This window comes from Calidris pugnax, unplaced genomic scaffold, assembly GCF_001431845.1.
Source record: "Calidris pugnax isolate Ruff unplaced genomic scaffold, ASM143184v1 scaffold44, whole genome shotgun sequence".
NCBI lineage: Eukaryota > Metazoa > Chordata > Aves > Charadriiformes > Scolopacidae > Calidris > Calidris pugnax.
Genome location: NW_015094506.1, coordinates 12,863,226 through 12,882,006, shown reverse-complemented (window position 1 = coordinate 12,882,006; position 18,781 = coordinate 12,863,226). Strand labels below are relative to the sequence as shown.

The following is an 18,781-nucleotide window of genomic DNA, read 5'->3' as shown; positions in this document are numbered from 1 at the left end:
AAGTTAACAAACACATGCAAAGGCCCTTTGAACCAGCCCTTGCAGGATAAATATCTCATCATAGTCTCAAAATCATTATTTCTAATATTTAAAACACGACCGATACCCGCTTTAGTTTGATATTACGATAATCCATTTCTTGACATTAATTTCTAAGATATTAAACTCTTGTATTAAATATCTTTTCCTTTTGATTAGAATACTTGAATTGAGAAAGGACAGTAAACAACCTTGAAACTTACAAAAATCCAATCTGAAAGTGATCCATAGTTTTGTTCTACTGCTTACCTACTGGTTGCTGTGGGCCACAGTGACTTCTCCTATAGCTGAAAGTCAACGCGGTATCTGAAAAAGGCAGAAGAGATTGGAAGTCTTGGATTAGTCTCTTCTCTGAAGCTGTCTCTAGCCTTTGTTATCAATATTTCAAAAATTAGATCCTGACAAATTTAAAATAGAACATTTTTAAATCTACTTATTTCCCTAAATTGTGAATATGGCATAAATGGTTAAGAAAATTTAGAAAGAAATAAAACTAACTAGAGTATTAAATTCATTATTATTCAAAAAACTAATAACACAGCAGGGATATATATTTTATAGAAAAAAAAAATCAAGCTCAATCAATAGCTGCAACCATGCTCTATGCTAAGCATGGTATTTTGAGATCTGTTCCATCATACGTCCTATTCATCATTCAGCTGTTTAAAGACTCAACAAATGAAACTTCCCTCCTTAATGAAAGGCTGAACTGGTATTACATGCCCAAAAATATGCCTAAGCAGTCTGAAAGAAGAGCTCTAAGACTTGAAAAATTTCCTCACCTTTTTCAAATACTGAAACTACTTGAGAGCTCTCCTATATCTACCATTTCTTCAGTGTTTGCTAAATGTTTTAGAAAACATGTATTCCATATAATCCATGACTTCATAAGGATGACATCATATATACATTTTTGCTTTTCTGCTTTGTTACAGATGGCAAAGGAAAATATAAGAAAATCACATACAGGCACTTAGTGATTGTGGCACTCTTACTTCTCCATTTAATTGAATACTATCTGATTTCATTAACATACTTGTTTAAGGGTTGGTTTTTAAAAACATACTAATTTTTTCCTTAAACAATGAGATGTAAGAATTACGGATATGAAATGCCCGACAATCAAAACTATTCTAAAAGCAGGTACACAACCTTGCTACTGTCAATCTTTTCCTACCTTCCATCTTCCAAATCACTTTTTCTCTTAACTTTTAAAATAATGTCTTAAGAAAGTATCAGTCTTAAAATTGAATACAAAAGGAGAGATATCTGGACATAAACAAAATAATTCAACTTGTTGGGAGACCAGTAAGGCGTGAGGGGCACAACCTAAGCATACAGTATGTTCCACAGTATGTACCTATTTAAGGACAATAAGAGAGAACTTACTTAACAGAAGAGATTTTCATCAAAAAATTTACCTCATCCCTTCCCCTCAATGAGAACCTGTACTTTTAGTTGACACATGATCTGTGTGGTGAGACACCAAGATCATTTCTCTACAAAAAGTGCGAAAGAGATGTGCATTTGACATTAGTCACACAGAGATCTTCTTGACTTACTCAGGGAATCAAATATACATAAAATGGCCAGAAGTTACAATATTCAGCAAGGACAGATAGAAAAGGAGGTCTGGTAGGCATGTTCGAGTACTGTCAGAATCATGGAATTGTAGAATGGCTAGAGTTGGAAAGGATCATTTAGTTCCAGCCTCACCAGATCTGGTGACACCTCCCACCAGATCAGTTTGCTCCAAGCCCCATCCAGCCAGGTCTTGAACACTTCCAGGGTTGCGGCATCCACAACTTCTCTGGGTAAACTGTTTCAGAATCTCACCACCCTCACAGTAAATAATTTCTTCTGAATATCTCATCTAAATCTCCCCTCTTTCAGTTTAAAACCACTGCCCCTCATCCTATCACTGTAGTCCTTGATAAAGAGTCTCTCCTAATCTTTCCTGTAGGCCCCCTTTAGGTACTGGAAGGCCATTATAAGGTCTTCCCAGAGCCTTCTCTTCTCCAGGCTGAACAACCGTAACTCTCTCACAGGAGGGGTGCTCCAGCCCTCTGATCATCTGTGTGGCGCTCCTCTGGACTCGCTCCAACACAACAATACTGTCCTGTGCTGCCTACAGGAAACCATGTAAAGAGGCAGCTAAACTACCATGCAGGTACCTCATCATCACAGTGCAATTAAGCACTAGCAGGAACAGCTGTTCTTTTTCCATAAAAGTGGGTACAATGTGTAGCACAAAGTCATGTACACTTGAGCAAGGCTGAATACCAAGAAGCAGCAGAGTCACGTGGGAAATGTTCCCTGCTAAGCCCACAGTAGTTTACCAGGACTAACCCAGTTTAAGCTACTTCTGATTTTCAAATTATGCTACCCAGACTAGCCCTCATCTCCCGGCTCTACAAAGCGCTCTTAACCACAAAGCCATGGCCAAAATGGGAACTGGTGAGGTGTTCCGATTGTCTTCCACTTTGTGTATCACAGCCCAAGGAATGCTACAGTGACAGACCACGCTCCCTCCAGGACGCTGCTGAGAGACAATTTTGCCTCCATTTCATCCCACTCTGCTGAATTAACAAATTGCCTTATTGTGTGTCCACCTTCATCGACTGAGGCATCAGTCCAGAGCGGGCACAGCGGCCCGCAGCCTTCTCCAGGCACCGCACTGCCACCGTGCCTGCGCCTGGACGCTCCGCTCCGGGACCCGAGGCCCCAACCGGCCGCCGCCGCCCCCGGCCCGTCTACCGGCTGTCGGGGGGAGCGCAGAGCGCGGCGACGTGGGCCCCCTTCCCCGCAGCTGCCTCCCGCCCCTTGGCCTCACCGCTCCCCGAGGACGGCGGAGGCCGCTGCTAGGCGACGCCATCAAACTCTCCCGCCGGCTCCGCTCCCGGCAGACCCGGGATACTCCTGAGGCGCTGGGGAAGTCAGCGCTCCGGCTGCACGACAAGCCCCACGGCGCCCGCCGGCTATTCCCAGTCCCGAGGTACAGCACGGCCACAGAGGAGAGGGGACAAGGGGAAGACGGACGGGGCAGGGCGCAACCCCGCTCGGGCGAACCGCTTCACTGGGGCAACGGGCCGGGGGTGAGCTGCCCGTCCCAGCCTGCACCGCGGCGCCTCCGGGACCACAGCTCCCGGCACGCAAAGCGCCCCGCCGTCCCAGACGGGGCGGGTTTCCCGACAGCCTTTGCCGGCCGGAGCGGGGGTGGCGGTGCTGGGCGTCTGCGCCGCGTCAGGTGACGGAGGGAATTGTGGGCGGCGGTGCCGGTACCGGTGAGGCCGCTTGCCCTGGGGCCTCAGGTAGGGCGGGCAGTGGCGCGTCTGTGTCCCCACAGGAGGGTGCGGGAGGCCTGGGTGCGGGGTGGCAGCTGCTCCGCCGTAGTTCCCCGTAGCGGAGGGTGGGCCTCGCTTCCCTGGCCAGGCCTCCGCCATGGGCCCTCCGCGCCTGCGGAGCGGTCTCGGCCCCTGGCCGCGCTTCCGCGCCGCTTGAGCGGGGCACCGGCCCGCTCCCTTCCGTCAGGCCTGCTGGCAGTGGCCGCTTGCCCGGCCTCTTTTGCCCACAGACCGGGCCGTGCCTACCCTGTCTCGCCCAGGGCCGCGGGCAGAGCGCTGGTTGCCGCATGACTGGCTCACCGGAGGGCTGCAGCGTTGTCCGGGCATGGAGTGTGCTTTATGTGTGGGTATGTAATGGTCGGAACACAGAAGGTGGCTTGCAGAGCAGTACAGGGAGAGTTCACGTCTGTAAACTACTTGAATCCATTGAGTCCTGGTGGCCAGCGAGGAAGCCTGAGCGTTGGTAGTAGTCTGATGCCTAGAAAGTTTGGGATCCTGTGTTTTAGCTACATGGATACAAACAATGGGATGAAAGAAGAGGGGGTTGGTCTCTTCTCCCATGTAACAAGATATAGGACAAGAGAAAATAGCCTTGGGTTGTGCCAGGGGAGGCTTAGATTAGATGTTAGGAAAAAATTCTGCACCAAAAAAATTATGAAACGTTGGAATGGGCTGCCCAGGGAAGTGGTGGAGTCACCATCCCCAGAGGTAGTTAAAGGATGGGTGGACATGGTGCTTAGTGACATGGTTCAGTGATGGTTTTGTCAGTGTTAGGTTGATGGTTGGAGTCGATGATGTGAAAGGTCCGTTCCAACCTACACAATTCTATGATTCTCTATTTTTGTATTCACTCAACAGCTGTGGAAAGCTGAAGAGAATTTGGTTTTTCTTTCTTAATGGAAAGAGAAAGGTGTTCATAATGTCATCTTTAGACTTTTTGTTTTCGTTTTTCTTTGCTTAATGTTGATATTTAATGAAGGCTGACAAGATGCAAGATGCTTGGCACTCCTTATAGTTACGTAACTTGTTCTAGTCGTGGCACAACTCTTAATTCTTGATTGAAAGTAAAGACTTTCATAGGTCAGCCAGAGATTTGTTAATTACAGCTCTGTATTGGGTAAGAAAACAAACTGTGTAGTTAAGGAGGGAAACAGACCAGATTATATTCCATGAATGGGAAATGTTACTGAAAATAAATTTCATTATGTTTGAGCGTAAAATAATGATTTCTGAGCAGGAGGAACTTTTATAGGTGGAGCAGCTGATACACAGAGAATAATGCTGCCTTGCTACAAGATGAGTTTTAAGGAAATTGATCCCCCTGTGATACAAAAAACAGATAGTCCATTGATGTAAAGATGCTTCTGAATAGGAGCTCTTTTTTTTTTTTATCAGGTTAACAAGCTCTTAAGGCCCGTGTAGCTATTAGATGTGCTTTATTTAATGTTCTTCAGCATTTTCTGAGTGTTGCTCTGTTTATAGAAACAGCAGAAAATACACCATTACATATATTGATAGTGAAACCACATCTAGGTTATAATTGTGTAGTGCAGCTAGTAAATAAAATTGATGCAGAACTAAAAAGGATTTTGAGGTGGGCATGAAAACTTCCAAAAGTGAAAAAAGAGTGAAAAGAATGGAAATATTAACCTCACACAAAATTAGAAAAAGTTCAAAAGTCTTAAAGCAAGTGAATTAGTTTTTTTTTTTTCTTCTGTGTCATATCTAATCGCGTGACAAACTTTGTGTAAGTGGATCTTCTTTTAGTGGGAATACATGCTTGTAGTTCTGGAGCCAAAGAACATATTAGCTCCGTAGTACACAGCTTGACCGCCCCCTGATAGAAGAGTTAGACATCCATGTTAAACCACAGTTTTGATAAGAGTATGCCATTTCAAAGAGCTAATACAAAAACTACAATATGAAAGACCCAATGGAATGTTATTAAAAATACCGCAAGAAGTTGTATACAGACCAAGCATACTAAATAAGGACATGCATAGCAGAGTCTAAAGACAGTCTTTTCAGCTTATGCCACCCATGTGGCTTTTGTTTGTTTATTCTTTGCAGTTAGTAAACATGCAGTTTCTGCTGTTGTGTTTCTAGAATATTGAGAATGTTGATCAGCATTATTTTTGAGACACTATTTTTTGCATCAGTGTCCTGTGAGGAAACAAATCACATCTTATGTAGTTATGTAGGTGTTATTTTCTTACTGTTTGAAAATAGCAAAAAAATAAAAACCCAACAACATCCCTCCCCCCCCACAAAGGTTTGACTTTGAAGTGTGAGATCCTGTTAATCATTTCAAGTTACAGAATACAAACCGTACCTATGTGCTTTGTATTTTGACTGTTGCACCAGTTGCATTGAAGAAATTGAAGCTAAACCAGTATCTTCATCTCACCCTTTTAAAAACTGTTTTATGTTTTGATCCTTGGTTGTACCAGGGTACCCTAAAATGTTAGTTCAGCTGCTTGGTTGCTGGCAAGCTCTTCACAGTCTTCCCCCCTGGGAAGTCTTCCTTCTGGTCTGCAACGTGTTCTGACTCCATGTCAGAGCTGCCATTCCACATCTAGTTGATCATTCAGAACTGTATGAAGAGAAGGCTGAGGGCCACTGTCTTGCTGAGGAGTGAAGAGTACTTCAGATTGGTCCCATTCCTATTGATCCTGTAGTATTTGCAGGGGAAGGCTGCCACAATAAAACTTGTTGGATTTATTCTGCTCTAGGATGTGAACAAGGTGAAAGGGGAATCCAGGGATATTTTGTATTCTTCCTCTTCCTGTCTTCCCAAATAGCACTTGCCTTCTCCTACATGGGACGTAAACACAATCATTTAAATCTCAGCTGTGCTTCTAAGTTGTTTTATACTGGAGTGGTACCTTGGAGTGACATTTTTAAGAGAAGGTAAATTTAAAGGCTGAGTTGGAAAGGGACAACAGAAACAAAATTATGATCTCTTTCTGTCATTAAAGAGTCATATCAATTTAGCAGAAAGAATATTCAATTTAGCCAAAAATAAAAATACAGAAAGGGTAGCAATTAGGCAAGACAAATTAGGATATTAGCAGAGCCTCAGAAGCTGACTTAAAATGCCATTTTTAAGTGACTGTGCTACTGGATTGGGTAACCCATTATATGTATCTCTGCTGATATTAATTAGTTCAGCCACCAGCTCTTAGATGAACTTGTTGCTCACTGGTATAAAAAGTAAATTTAGGAGGGGTTTTAACAGTTCTTTGTTTTCATTCAACTTTGATAATTTGGCGTTTTTCTGTGTGAACTGTAAATGCGTTTTAAGCAGTTCAAGACCTCAATGGTTATCATAGTACATGTCTCCAGAGTAAATAAGATGCACAACTATTTTTGGCAGCTCTTTTTTTGTATGTCTATCTCTTCACTGGTTTTAGAACTCCAAACAGGAGAGTGGGAAGCCACATTTTATTATTAGGTATGTGTATAAATGCTGATTAGTTTGTTTTCAAAGCTTTTCAAGAAACTGCCTGATCAGTATGCAGATTGCCTGTTTTTTGTTTCCAGCAGCCTAATTAGTATGACACAAAATTTAGTTCCTTGAGATTTACATAATACCTAGGCTTCACATTGCACAAGCAAAGCGCTGTTTATCAAAGCGACTCAGTGGAGTTACAGGCTGTTGCCTCACTGATGCTGACATCGTCATCTCCAGAGAACAGTTGCAGCTTGATTATGGTTGAAAATGGTAACATCTTGGGATGACTGAAAAGTGCTAGGTGTATTTTTAATATCTATGAATATTTAATAAAGTGTGAATGACAATATTCTCCAAATATGAAAGTTTTTAAAAGTATCAATCATTAGGTTGTGTTAACTAATGTTCTGTTATGGACAGTGAATAAGGTGAAAATTTAAAAACGTTTTCTGACAGCTTGAACGGATTTTCAAAATACTGACTGCATCAAAAGCTGCAAATATCAACAGTATGTCAATTATGCTGGGTATTTTCAGGAGTAGAAAGAGCTTTCCTAAAAAAGCTGGAACAGGTTGAAATTTTGCCATTTTGACATCTGTTTGAGGTGAATTTTAATGATCACATTTGTTCCTGTCAGTTTCTGTGGAAATTTTAAGCAGGTTTAGGTGGATTCTACAAGCTTTTTCCCATACAGAAGTGCTATGGTTCTCAGATTCTCTATTACTGCCACTACCTGTGTCTTGTCTTCTAAAGAAGAAATCATAGAATCATACAATCATAGAATGGTTTGGGTTGGAAGGGACCTTAAAGATCATTTATTTCCAACCCCTCTGCCATGGGCAGGGACACCTCCCACTAGAGCAGGTTGCTCAAATAGCCATCCAGCCTGGCCTTGAACACCTCCAGTGATGGGGCATCCACGACCTCCCTGGGCAACCTGTTCCAGTGCCTCACCACCCTCACTGTAAAGAATTTCTTCCTAGTATCTAACCTAAATCTCCCCTCCACCAGCTTAAAACCATTGCCCCTTGTCCTGTCGCTACTCTTCTTTGTAAAGAGTCCCTCTCCGGCTCTTCTGTAGGCTCCTTTCAGGTACTGAAAGGCCGTTATAAGGTCTCCCCGGAGCCTTCTCTTCTCCAGGCTGAACAACCCCAGCTCTCTCAGCCTGTCTTCATAGGAGAGGTGCTCCATCCCTCTGACTTGCATAGAACATTTTCTTTGAAATACGATTGATCAGAACAGAAGTTGTCATTAATGCCCTTCAGGGTGTAAAAGTGCCATTAAGCCGTAGAAGAGGAAATTTAAATGTATGTTTAAGTTTCTGAAGTTAAGTAGTAAGATGTGTCTAATCAACACAAATATATTTGCTGCAGCAGGGGCCTGTTGTTGATGTAAGGTGGCAGATAGCATGTTTACTGGTGATAGCTGATAATGAAGTGCTAAAATAGCTGTTGCATATTTAGAGATTGCAGCTGTATTCCTGCTGCCTAAATGCATACTTCCTAATTTTTCCTAAATTCATATGGGCAGAAAATGGCTTCCACACTCCCAAATCTCTCAACTGAGGGTACTCTTAGAACATCATTATGCATTTTTTATTTGTGTTGAATTTTTTGTGTGCAGACTACTGTATTTTGCAGTATGTGGTGCTAAACTGTTTGTAGTGTCATGGATTTGATAGTGATTGTAGAGAAATGTTTTGTTTTCCTACTTTTCTAATAGTTTTTTGATTGTTTTCTGGGGGTCTTGTTTGTTTGTTACGTCGTAGTCTTTTCTGTAATTCTTGAAGGAGAAGACTGGTTGAACTGGTACAGGCTTCTCAAGAAGCTGGAAGAGGAAAGCTACATGCCTTTACAAGCCAAGCTTGTTTGAGAGCTCTGGTTCTTGTCTGTCCTTTCCACTTAATGTCTCTGTACACACATGAAAACAGTACAGTGCAAAATGCAGATTTCTTTGCCAAACAGCTTGAGAAAATTAGACTGAGAGTCAGGTGTTTTGCACAGCTTGGGCATTCTGGTTTTCCACAATCGTCTTTCACGGTTTCTGTATCTCAAGGCTTATCTTGCTGCTTACTGTTTTCAGCTGCATATCCTTCATGATGTGATCAGATATTGTTATAAATTAAAACAGCCAACAGAAATCTTGTAATAAAATACGTGTCTGTCCTGACTTCATCCAGTCAAATGGGGCTCTGTGGCTGTACCATAGATGACAAACTGGCAGCATACAGCACAAGGAGTGGTTAAGGTGTGTAACGGTCAGTCTTACAAGCTGTGAAAGTAGCAAGTAGGTGAGATGAAAAAATAAGGGACAGTCAATCTGTTTACATTTGTTGGAGCAGTCAGTGATGTGGTTCTCCATCGCAGCTGGAGATGTGTTAACACGCAGTCTGTGTTAACAGACAAGTTGTTAGGCAGCATTTTACATGTTTTTATCAGGACATCCATCACTGGGAGTGGTGAAGTACTGGCACTTGCAAGAGCATGCTTGAGTTGATAGAAAGTTTCAAAACATCTGTTGGGCAATATAGGGAATATATCCACTCGCTTGAGAAGCCTGATCATGCCAAGGCTTCAGCACCCTCTTGCACATCTGTAATATATGAAGTTCTCGGTCTTGCAGCCTTATATGGCTGCTTAATTTCCAACATCAAACTGATATCGGATTAGTTGGCGTGAAAAAGAGTGTTCGCTGCCAAATAGCAGTTATTGTTTTCCACTGAGATTAAGGGCAGGCATACTCTTCCTTGGTTTACCAATTACAGATGAGCTTTTATAAGCCTCCCTCTGTTTTAATCTTGCATTCTCAATGCATCAGTGATCATTCTAGATTTAAAGCTTGGATTTTGGTGGTGGACACAGCTGTAGTAGCAGATAGAAAGTAGTTGTTCTGATGGTGAGCCTTCCTCAAAATCTGCCGTTATATGCAAACACAAAGGACTGTAAAAACATCATTTCTATATTTATGCTTTAATTCAGCAAGAACATTAAACTATCCTGTAACCAGACCAGGTGGAAAAAGTAATTTTCCCGACTTTATGTATCTTTACAGAATATTTCAGGAAAATAAGACCTTAGAATGCCAGAATGCAAGCCAGAAGAAAATGTATCTGTGCTACAGCTTTATGTAATCTACAGATTGTACGTGGCCTTGCGTTTCCCACTTTTTTCTTTGTGCTTGCCTTGGAAGCAGATTGCTGGAAAATGGGGGCTCTTCCAGATTTCCATTTTGCCCATCTGTTGTCAGGACCTCCTAGTGCTTTTTCACACAACAAAATTTTGAGAGAGATATGGTGTGATGCATTTGAGGTTACCAACCATGGTACAGTTCAAGCAGCGTGTTGTGTGACTTGCTGCTCGATCCAGAACAATGCATTTTCTTGCATATGTTCATTCCTTAAAGTAAATTTAGTAAGCTGTTCAGAGTTGCCCAGAGTGTCTGTGACTCAAATACTTGTCTTGAAAGACCAAATTATAGCCATGTATTTACAACTGTATATGTGATTAAATGCACATTTAAAGGAGAGAGCGAATTGCAAATTAAAAAATTGTGATGTTAAAGGTGAATTTTTTCTGGAGTTCTCAAAAAAGTTTCTTTGATGGTGGGCTAGCCACTTGAAGCTAAAATCTTAATTTCTTTATCCCTAAAAGTTCTCTTTCATTCAATTGAAAACTATTTTCCCTACAGTTGGGGTGTAGGTAAAAGTAGCTCTGTCAGGGAACAGCATGGTCAGGAGAGGTGTAAAAGTAGAGTTCTGGGTGGAAGAAATATTAGAAATTCAGAGCAAAAAGAAAGGCTTGTGAAAGCATCAGAATTGCCTAGGATTAAGGGATAAGAGGCTGTCTTGACATATATTCTGTGTAGGGAAAAGAAAAGTAAAAAGCTACAAAAAGTAGTTGAGGAGCTAAGAAGGTGGGTTACGCTTTTCCTTTTGATAGGTGTCTATACTTGGGAATCTGTCCCTTTTGTTCCCTAGTTGGATAGAAGTAACTGTTTCTGAAATAGGGTTGTTAAAGAATTGCCTCAGAGTTACTCTTTGATACACAAAGAGTATCAAGGACTTTGCTGCTTCAACCAATACACTAAACCTATATTGTTAATAAAAATGTCTCAAGTTGCCAAAAACCTACTCACCTTGTGATGCTTTTTCTTAGAGGGCAAATTTGAATAAATCTTACAATAGGTTTGTGTGGCAATATTATCTTGTCCCATTAGTTCTCGGAACATGGTATTTAAAAAACATGGGGTTGTATGTTGAAAAAAATCATTGTATGTTTGTTGTAGGTCCTTCTCAGATGTCTCTGCTTTTCAGTAGAACTAGTAAACTTCAAGAAGCAGGAAGTTTGCTGTTGCAAACAAGGAATTTCAAACTCTGTTTCTAGAAGGGTGAGAAACAGCAGTTCTCCACATTCTTTGGCGGGGAGCAGCTAAAAAACTTTGATGAATTGAAGTTCAAAAGAGGACTGTCTTTTCATGTGTTCTTGCAGTATGCTTTTCTTTTTTTTTAAATAAAATTTCTCTAACTGCCAAGAAGACCGTAAATATGTTCAAACTTGGCTTAGTGCTTTAGAGTACTCTCATCCAGCCTGGCAAAAAGATGTAGTAGCATTCTTTAACATTTAACATTGAGGTTTTTTTCCTTTTTTATTACAAAGGTGGAGTCAGCTTTGAAAACAGGCTCTTTCTTAGTTGAACACCAATAGGCAGTGCTCCAAGTACTACAAAAGAAGAAAACAGCCTTCATTGCCATTATGTGAGTAATGCTGAATGGATTGGTTTGATTGCTTTTAAATGATCTTTGTCCTGGTTTTTAGTTTAACTGCACCTGCATGTTCTTGCACATGTTTTCCTTCCTGTGCCACTGCTCCTTTACTGATAGTTGGGATAGGTGACTGTCGCACTCTCAGGCCGGGGCTGCAAACCACAGCTGGGATTATCTATCTGTATGAGATATCACTGGAGCCTATTTTTAGAGGATCTTATGCTTAAACCTGAACATTGTTAAAAAACCCCAACAGACAAAACCTCAACTCACCAGTGTTTCAGGGTTTAGGATAATAAAACAGACTGTAGCTTCCAAATAATTAATCAGCTTTAATGTATGAACCCTGATAACCATAGGCTGGTGTTTTCATGTATTTATGGATACACATTATCTGGCTGTTATTTGCTGTTCTGTGTCCTTACAGATGTTATCCGTCTCTAGTTTTGAGGGAAATGATGTATATATTTTTGTTCAGTCATCTCTCCTTTTTCTCAAAACTAAGTCGGTGTTCAACTATCTGTAGCTTTTCAGTATCTATCATCCCAATAATTGATAGTAATCCATGCTGTCTCAACCAGTGGCCAGAAAGAATGGCTTTGACTCTGCGGTTACCTTCTTATTCATCCAAGGCAGAACAGTGTTTCCAAACAATCCAATACGTAGTATTTTTACCTTTTGAGCACGTCACCCATATAGTATTATCTAAATAATTGTAAACCTGCTCTTTAAGAGTTTCTAGGGCTTAGGAAGTTTATGCAAAATGAGAGAAAATAATGTAGATAAAATTGATTTGTAGTGTCTTTTTTGCATGCTGTTTTTCTTTAGACAGGACTCTTATGAACATGCAGTGATATTGGAGGGCTTGGCAGAGTTGAGGAGAAAAATGACCTTTTCATGAACTTCTATGAAGAATGCAAATGAGCACAGTGTGAGCTTCAATGGTAAGTTTAACTTTTTGTTATTACCAATGTCCTTCTTTATCTTTTCTTGAACTCCTCTATTTGTGAAGTTATTCAAGTTTCCTGTTTATTCTTCAGAATGTTTGAAACCTGTTTTTTTAATTATTTTTGAAATATTTTGAGAAACACCTTAAAACCTAAAAAACAAGAATATTTAATACACTGTCTTTTTGATAACTTAGTATTCTGCACCAGTATTTTAATTTGCTCAGGATTCTAGAGGACTTAATTTTCATAGTTCTCCAGTTCACAACATTCACTTGAATTGCATAGCTCTGTGCTAAAAAATACATCACAACTTATCATCAATCTTCTTATTGTAGTAAAACGTGAAGTATAGCAGTGTATCTGCTTGTGTGAGGACTTTTTAGGGATGAGACTTGTTAACGAGTATTTTTTTTAAATGCTAAATTGTGTAACATAAATGAGAATTGAGGAAAGCACTCTATCTTACTGATTTTTAGATATGTAGTGTCATTAACTTCTAAAACATTGGATATCCTAACTTGACTTTATTTATCAAATTTAGTTTGTAGTCAGTAAAACTACTCAAGTTTCTGTCTGTATATTTCAGCTTTTGTCCATGAAAACTTTTAGAGAAGATGGCTGATGTAAGCCTGAAGGAAGCAGCACTAATAGTTGGTGTGGTGACAGCTTGCTACTGGAATAGTCTCTTTTGCGGCTTTGTTTTTGATGATGTTTCAGCAATTTTGGACAATAAAGATTTGCATCCTTCTACTCCGTTAAAAAATCTATTTCAGAATGACTTCTGGGGCACTCCAATGTCTGAGGTAAATGGTTTGTGAAACACAGAGGCGTTTAGCAAATGGAAAAAAAAACCCTTGCAGGGAGTTCTTCCACTTTTTCCCCTAATGTGTTTTTAGCAGAATAGTTTTTCTGGTAGAATTTGGTGGTGTTAGTGTTTTGCACTCTAAGGTCAGGAACAGATGTTGCTTATATTCTTTGCTGTTGCTCAAGAAAAGAACTTGTAAGAAAATAAGGTCATATTTCATACTTCAAGATGCTATGTATTATCCAATTCCAGTATTGAAATTCAACAACTCACCATTTTACTTTCTCCTCCTGCAAAAGCTAGACATTGTCATACAAGGGTATTTATTCAGTCTGGAAGGAAAGATGACACTCTTAAGCAACAAATCTAGGACTTTGTGAATGGGTATTGAATACACGAAATTTATTTGAGTAACTGTGTTTATGTGAATTCGGAGATTTTGGTTTGTAGCCCATGTAGAGGGGCTATGTTTTTGTCTGAAAAGCTACACTGGCCTTAAAGTTGTTGATAAACATCATTAAATGGCAATGGATAAAGGATTTATGTATAGTTTAGAAAATTACACGTGCCATTGCTGAGCTGCCCCCCAGTTTTTTCTTACATTTGTTCCCTTTGTTTTATGGACATATCCAGCAAAAAATCAACAGGCTGTAGGTTGATAAATGCATTTTGGCACAGGAAGATGGTGTTAAGGATGGTTTTTAAAAGGGTTTATGGATGGAGTAACTGGCAACAGAGACGTATTGAAAATATGTAGATTATTCATTTACCTGGGTGCACTAAATTTTTATTTTATAAAATACTGATTTAAAACATGAAATGGCAGAGTAATAAAAGAATAATACATTAAAACTCTGTGGAAGTAGGAAAAATGCTCAGAATTAACTTCTCTTTTTAACACCTTACCTTAATTTTAAATCAAGTTTTCTTGTATTTCACTAGAGTATTTTTTAAATTTTTTTTTTTCAGTACTACTGATTTCCAGGTCTTTGTTTTGAAGGTAGATGCCCAAGAATAGAGGGGGGAATCATGTATGCATACATTTTTAGATAGATACTTTGGAGTAAAAGTTCATTTATAAGCTAAAAATTCGTTTATAATTTATAATATTCATTGATTTATTTTCTTTTAGGAGAGGAGTCATAAATCTTACCGTCCCCTCACAGTTCTTACGTTTCGCTTAAACTACCTGTTCAGCGAGTTAAATGCAGTTTCTTACCACTTCCTAAATCTGGTCTTTCATGTGGTGGTTTGTGTAGTCTTCCTCAAGGTCTGTAAGCTTTTTCTGGACAACAGGAGCAGCGTGGTTGCCGCTTTGCTCTTTGCAGTGCACCCAATACACACTGAAGCGGTAGGTATAGCTGTGATGTGCTTCATCTGTTCAAGCTGTATTAATTCACTGTAAATTTCATGGGGTTTGTATCTGTTTACGTATTGTTATCCCAAAAAGTGTGTGATTTTTTATTTGTACTTACTACACCCTTTGCAACAAGTGGTGGAGGTGACAAACTTTTAATGGTCAGAGTTGTTTTGTATTCCATGCAGCTACTGAAAAATAAGTAAAGAACCATTAACTTAGTGATTAAATAACTTGGGTCTCTGCTATGAACATTGCTTTTGTGATGATAAGCTATGAAGCTTACATAGATACTTGCATTCTGTCATGATTTATCCAGTATCATATTTTGTAAATACTATGAATACCTTTTAATTCATTTCCAGAATTTCTAAGCACTCCCCTCTAGCTAATCACCAAGTCTGTTCTGTTCACTTTCTTTTGTCAGTGTATCTGTTTCAGCAGCACTGTTGTTGCTGTGCTACGTACAGCTTATAGCCATGCTTTTTTGAACGTATCCAATGTAAGGAGGACATACATTTTTGACCTCTCTTATTTACCTTTCCTTTGATTCTGAAGGAGTTTTTCACTGCTATGGAAAGCATTATTTATACAAGCTTTACGATTGTATACTTTTTAATACTCAACCAGGCTTGCAGTGTTGTGGAGTTAATGGAGTCTTGTGATAGCCATTCATTAGATTTGTTTCCATCAGAAACACTGATAAAGCAGATCTGTGGAATTCTCTGCTGTTAATTTCTGCATGACTTAAATAGGCATTCCTAGACTCCAGTTCACACAGGCTGTGAAGTCCATCCTCAGTCTCTGTTTTTCTTACAGTATTAGCTGATTTTCAGAAAAATGTTTAAACGTTTTGCTCCTTTAGAGGTGTTACCCCATTTTTTGTTTTTGGGTTTTAAAGTGTCTTTTGTGAGGGAAGGGAAATGTTGAACTACTACTATGTCTTTGCTAGAAGTTATTGGCATGTTTAAAATTTAAACACCTGAAGTTAAAAATTAAAAACTTAAAAATTTTTGTTTGTTTTTGTGCTTGAAAGCATAAACTCGCATAAAATCTGGGGTAAAATACAGGTTAAAAGGATAATTTTTACATCTCATTTGGTTTTCTGTTTCTTTGAAAAAACATGCTTTAAATTTCAAAGTTTGGCTTTGCCTCTGAAATAAATGTGATAATGTCTTTACAGGAGCATTATTAGCAAGTTGATAGTGACTTACATTAGTGTTTGATGGCTTAGATCTTCCTATGTCATTTTATCCCTTTCATTCCAAAGATGATTCTTTATCATGCTTGAACTGTCAGATTCTATATGAGATAATAGTAACACAGTTGCTTTTAGTACTGTGCAACAGAGCAAAATTGTCATACAAATGCTACAAAAACATTCTGTAATGACAGCTTATTGTCCAAGGCAATGTCTTAGAAAGTTATGAAGTACGGTTTGGTAATAATTGTGTAACCCCTGATATTAACCACATGAGGGCACTTTAAGACTATGTGATTGGTAGAACTCATTGCTGTACTTAAAACACTTAAAAGGCTCTGAGATATAAGTGCAATTGTAATTGAATTCCCGTGCTGTTGCACTTGGGCACTCAGTGAAGAACCAGTTAGGGGGAGGGAGAAGAAAACCCCTTACCTTTTTCAATGTAATCTTTCTGCTTTTGAGAAATAGTGTATTATATCCTTTCAAGTGTTTGCATTGAGAATTCTACCCAAGAAAGAGTTCTTAGACGCAGCAGTTGAGACTTGTGCACATGTATAAAAGGCAAAACAACCAGAAGTTTCTGTACACGAAAAAGAGGACTTAATGATGAGCTGTATTTTAGAACTGAGGACTTGGGTGCCAACTAACTTAATTAGACTGTAGTGAAAACTCTTAAACAGCTCTCATTCCCAGTTTTTATATCATTTGATGATACCTTTTGTATCTTCTGTGATTGAAATGTATCTGCTTTGAATTCTTTCACATTAGTCTCTTAGTGCTCACCTGCACACAAATTTGAAACATCAGATGCAATACATAAACACTTCAAAAATTTATCTATCTTATGATAAATGGATTTTTCCTGGAAAAGTTAGCAGAGCAGGATAAATGGAAAATAATTCTCTGCTTGACTTCAGAGAGAAACTGGGCTTTTGTGGTGGTAATATATTATTTTTAGAGGAAGAATTTTTGAGAAAGGGGTTTAAGTTAAGACATCGTATTTTCATTTGTCCTTGTCTTTAGAATTCCATTCTAGTGTTTCAAGCTACTTTGCTACTGTTCTGGCCAGAGGCACGTTGACCACCTTTACAGCTATGGGATGTCAACTAACCTTGTAAATCCTGGAATTTTCTCTCATATGTTACCTTTGTATCCAGAAATAAAATCTCTTTTCTTGGCAGGGGACTGTGGAGACACACCAGCACACTTGCTTTTCTAATGATCTCTTTAAACTGATTCACAGACAAAGTTCTGGACAGTTTTGAGATCCAGGAATCCTTGAAACATCTTAAGACATTTTGGAAACAAACACCTGTATACTATCCAAAATGTTAACACAAACTCTGATGTCCTATCAGTTATGAAGCATGCTTTGTCTGTGCATGATTCAGTGAGTCCTTTGGTGAATGTACACTGCTCCCAACGGAAGCACAAGAGCATGATTTCAGACTCAGATTTGAATACTTTCTTTAAACTGTGACCTTGGATATTGAGTTACTTTCTTTTTTTATGCTGTGCTGGATCAATCATGCTTGACCAAGAATGTACCTTGCAATAAAAGCTTCTAGCTGGGTCCGGATGGCTGAAAGTCAGTTTTCAGCATCACCTTAATTAAATGGTGAGCTATGAGGTTTCCTTAGCTAAATATGACCGTCTGCCTTGGGATAGCATGCCATTTTTCAGCCAGCTTACTTGCAAAAATCGGGATGCAATCAGAGGCATTACAGAAGAGGACAAATGAGGAGGAAAGGCAATTCTAAATGCTGCTGTGGTCAGGACAGTGGCTACTGCTGTAACCATTAGCATCATGCCCTGTCTCCCATCTCTGGTTGTTGGTTGCACCATAGCCTTTTCCGAAAACAGCTCCTGAAATGGATCTCTGTTTCGTTGGAGGTTCTAAAACAACCTTCTGCCCTGGATTTCTCATAAAATGTATTTCTCTCTGTCTCTTTACCAAAGGAGCATTACCTGCAATTATAATATTGCCAACCAAATTATCATTCAGAAAATTGCCAGACCTGTAGTAAGGCCTGAGTCATTCTTTAGCTCCCCCGCACAGAGCTTGCCATGAATTTATTTGTAACTCTTGACTGCTCACCTAAGAGCTGCCATAGCACCAGTCAAGGGAGTGGTTCTTTCAGATTCAGATCTGTTCAGTCAGTCAGAAAAGGTATGAGCAAAAATAACAGTCATAGTTTTTATATGCCACTGTCTGCAGAACGTGTATGTGCAACAATCCTTGTCAGGCTTCACTTAAAAGTCCTATTGATGAAAGCTAGTTTCTTCCAAGTATTAGGAAGAGAGCAGTTACTGCAATTCTGCATTGAATGTTATTTGTGACTGGTGTTACTAAAGATAAAAGAAAGTATGGCAATTCTTAGTTGTCTAGGTCATGGTGATACTTAGGGGCATGGAAGCCACAGCTGGCCACCAGGCCCTGTATCACCCTGTTCTTGAATTCAGTACTGATTGAACTCAAAGCAGCATTACTCTTTTTAGCCTCTTTTTGCTTGGTTTACAAGTCTTGTTTATGCATATCCTGAGAGTATATCAGTCATGTGCTGTTCTAGTACTAGAATAGTCACTGGAAGAATAATCTTGGTTTTTGTTCTTTTTTTTTTTCAGGTAACTGGAGTTGTGGGCAGAGCAGAGCTTTTATCATCTATCTTTTTTCTAGCTGCTTTTTTGTCATACACAAAATCTAAAGGGCCAGATAATACCATAGGTAAATGATTGACAAATATATACATAACTTAATTTCTGTACCACAGATAACAGAGCTCTTAAAATGGTGATATGGGTGTATTGGCTATTTAGCAAGTGTGTACAAAAACACCCTTCAGCCCCATGTAATCAGAATTGTCTA

The 18,781-nt window shown here is 39.6% G+C and overlaps 2 protein-coding genes across 3 annotated transcripts in view; one reads left to right on the top strand and one right to left on the bottom strand.

Moving 5' to 3' along the window:
* Nucleotides 1–3,133, bottom strand: part of CEP290 (centrosomal protein 290kDa) — a 53,039-nt gene extending 49,906 nt beyond the window's left edge. The window contains exons 1-2 of the mRNA XM_014963629.1: nt 2,873–3,133; nt 289–345 (exon numbers count right to left, since the gene is read on the bottom strand). The gene's annotated coding sequence lies outside the window, so the exon portion shown is untranslated. The remainder of the gene's footprint in view (nt 1–288; nt 346–2,872) is intronic.
* Nucleotides 3,134–3,224: 91 nt separating this feature from the next.
* TMTC3 (transmembrane and tetratricopeptide repeat containing 3) overlaps nt 3,225–18,781 on the top strand; it is a 33,556-nt gene continuing 17,999 nt past the window's right edge. Inside the window, exons 1-6 of one of the 2 annotated variants that reach the window (XM_014963745.1) lie at nt 3,225–3,350; nt 11,493–11,590; nt 12,432–12,543; nt 13,136–13,352; nt 14,487–14,705; nt 18,541–18,640. In XM_014963745.1, coding sequence (XP_014819231.1) covers nt 13,164–13,352; nt 14,487–14,705; nt 18,541–18,640 — 508 coding nt within the window. In that variant the 5' untranslated portion in view covers nt 3,225–3,350; nt 11,493–11,590; nt 12,432–12,543; nt 13,136–13,163. Of the gene's footprint in view, nt 3,351–11,492; nt 11,591–12,427; nt 12,544–13,135; nt 13,353–14,486; nt 14,706–18,540; nt 18,641–18,781 lie in introns of both variants that reach the window. The other variant, XM_014963744.1, reaches the window with a different exon arrangement.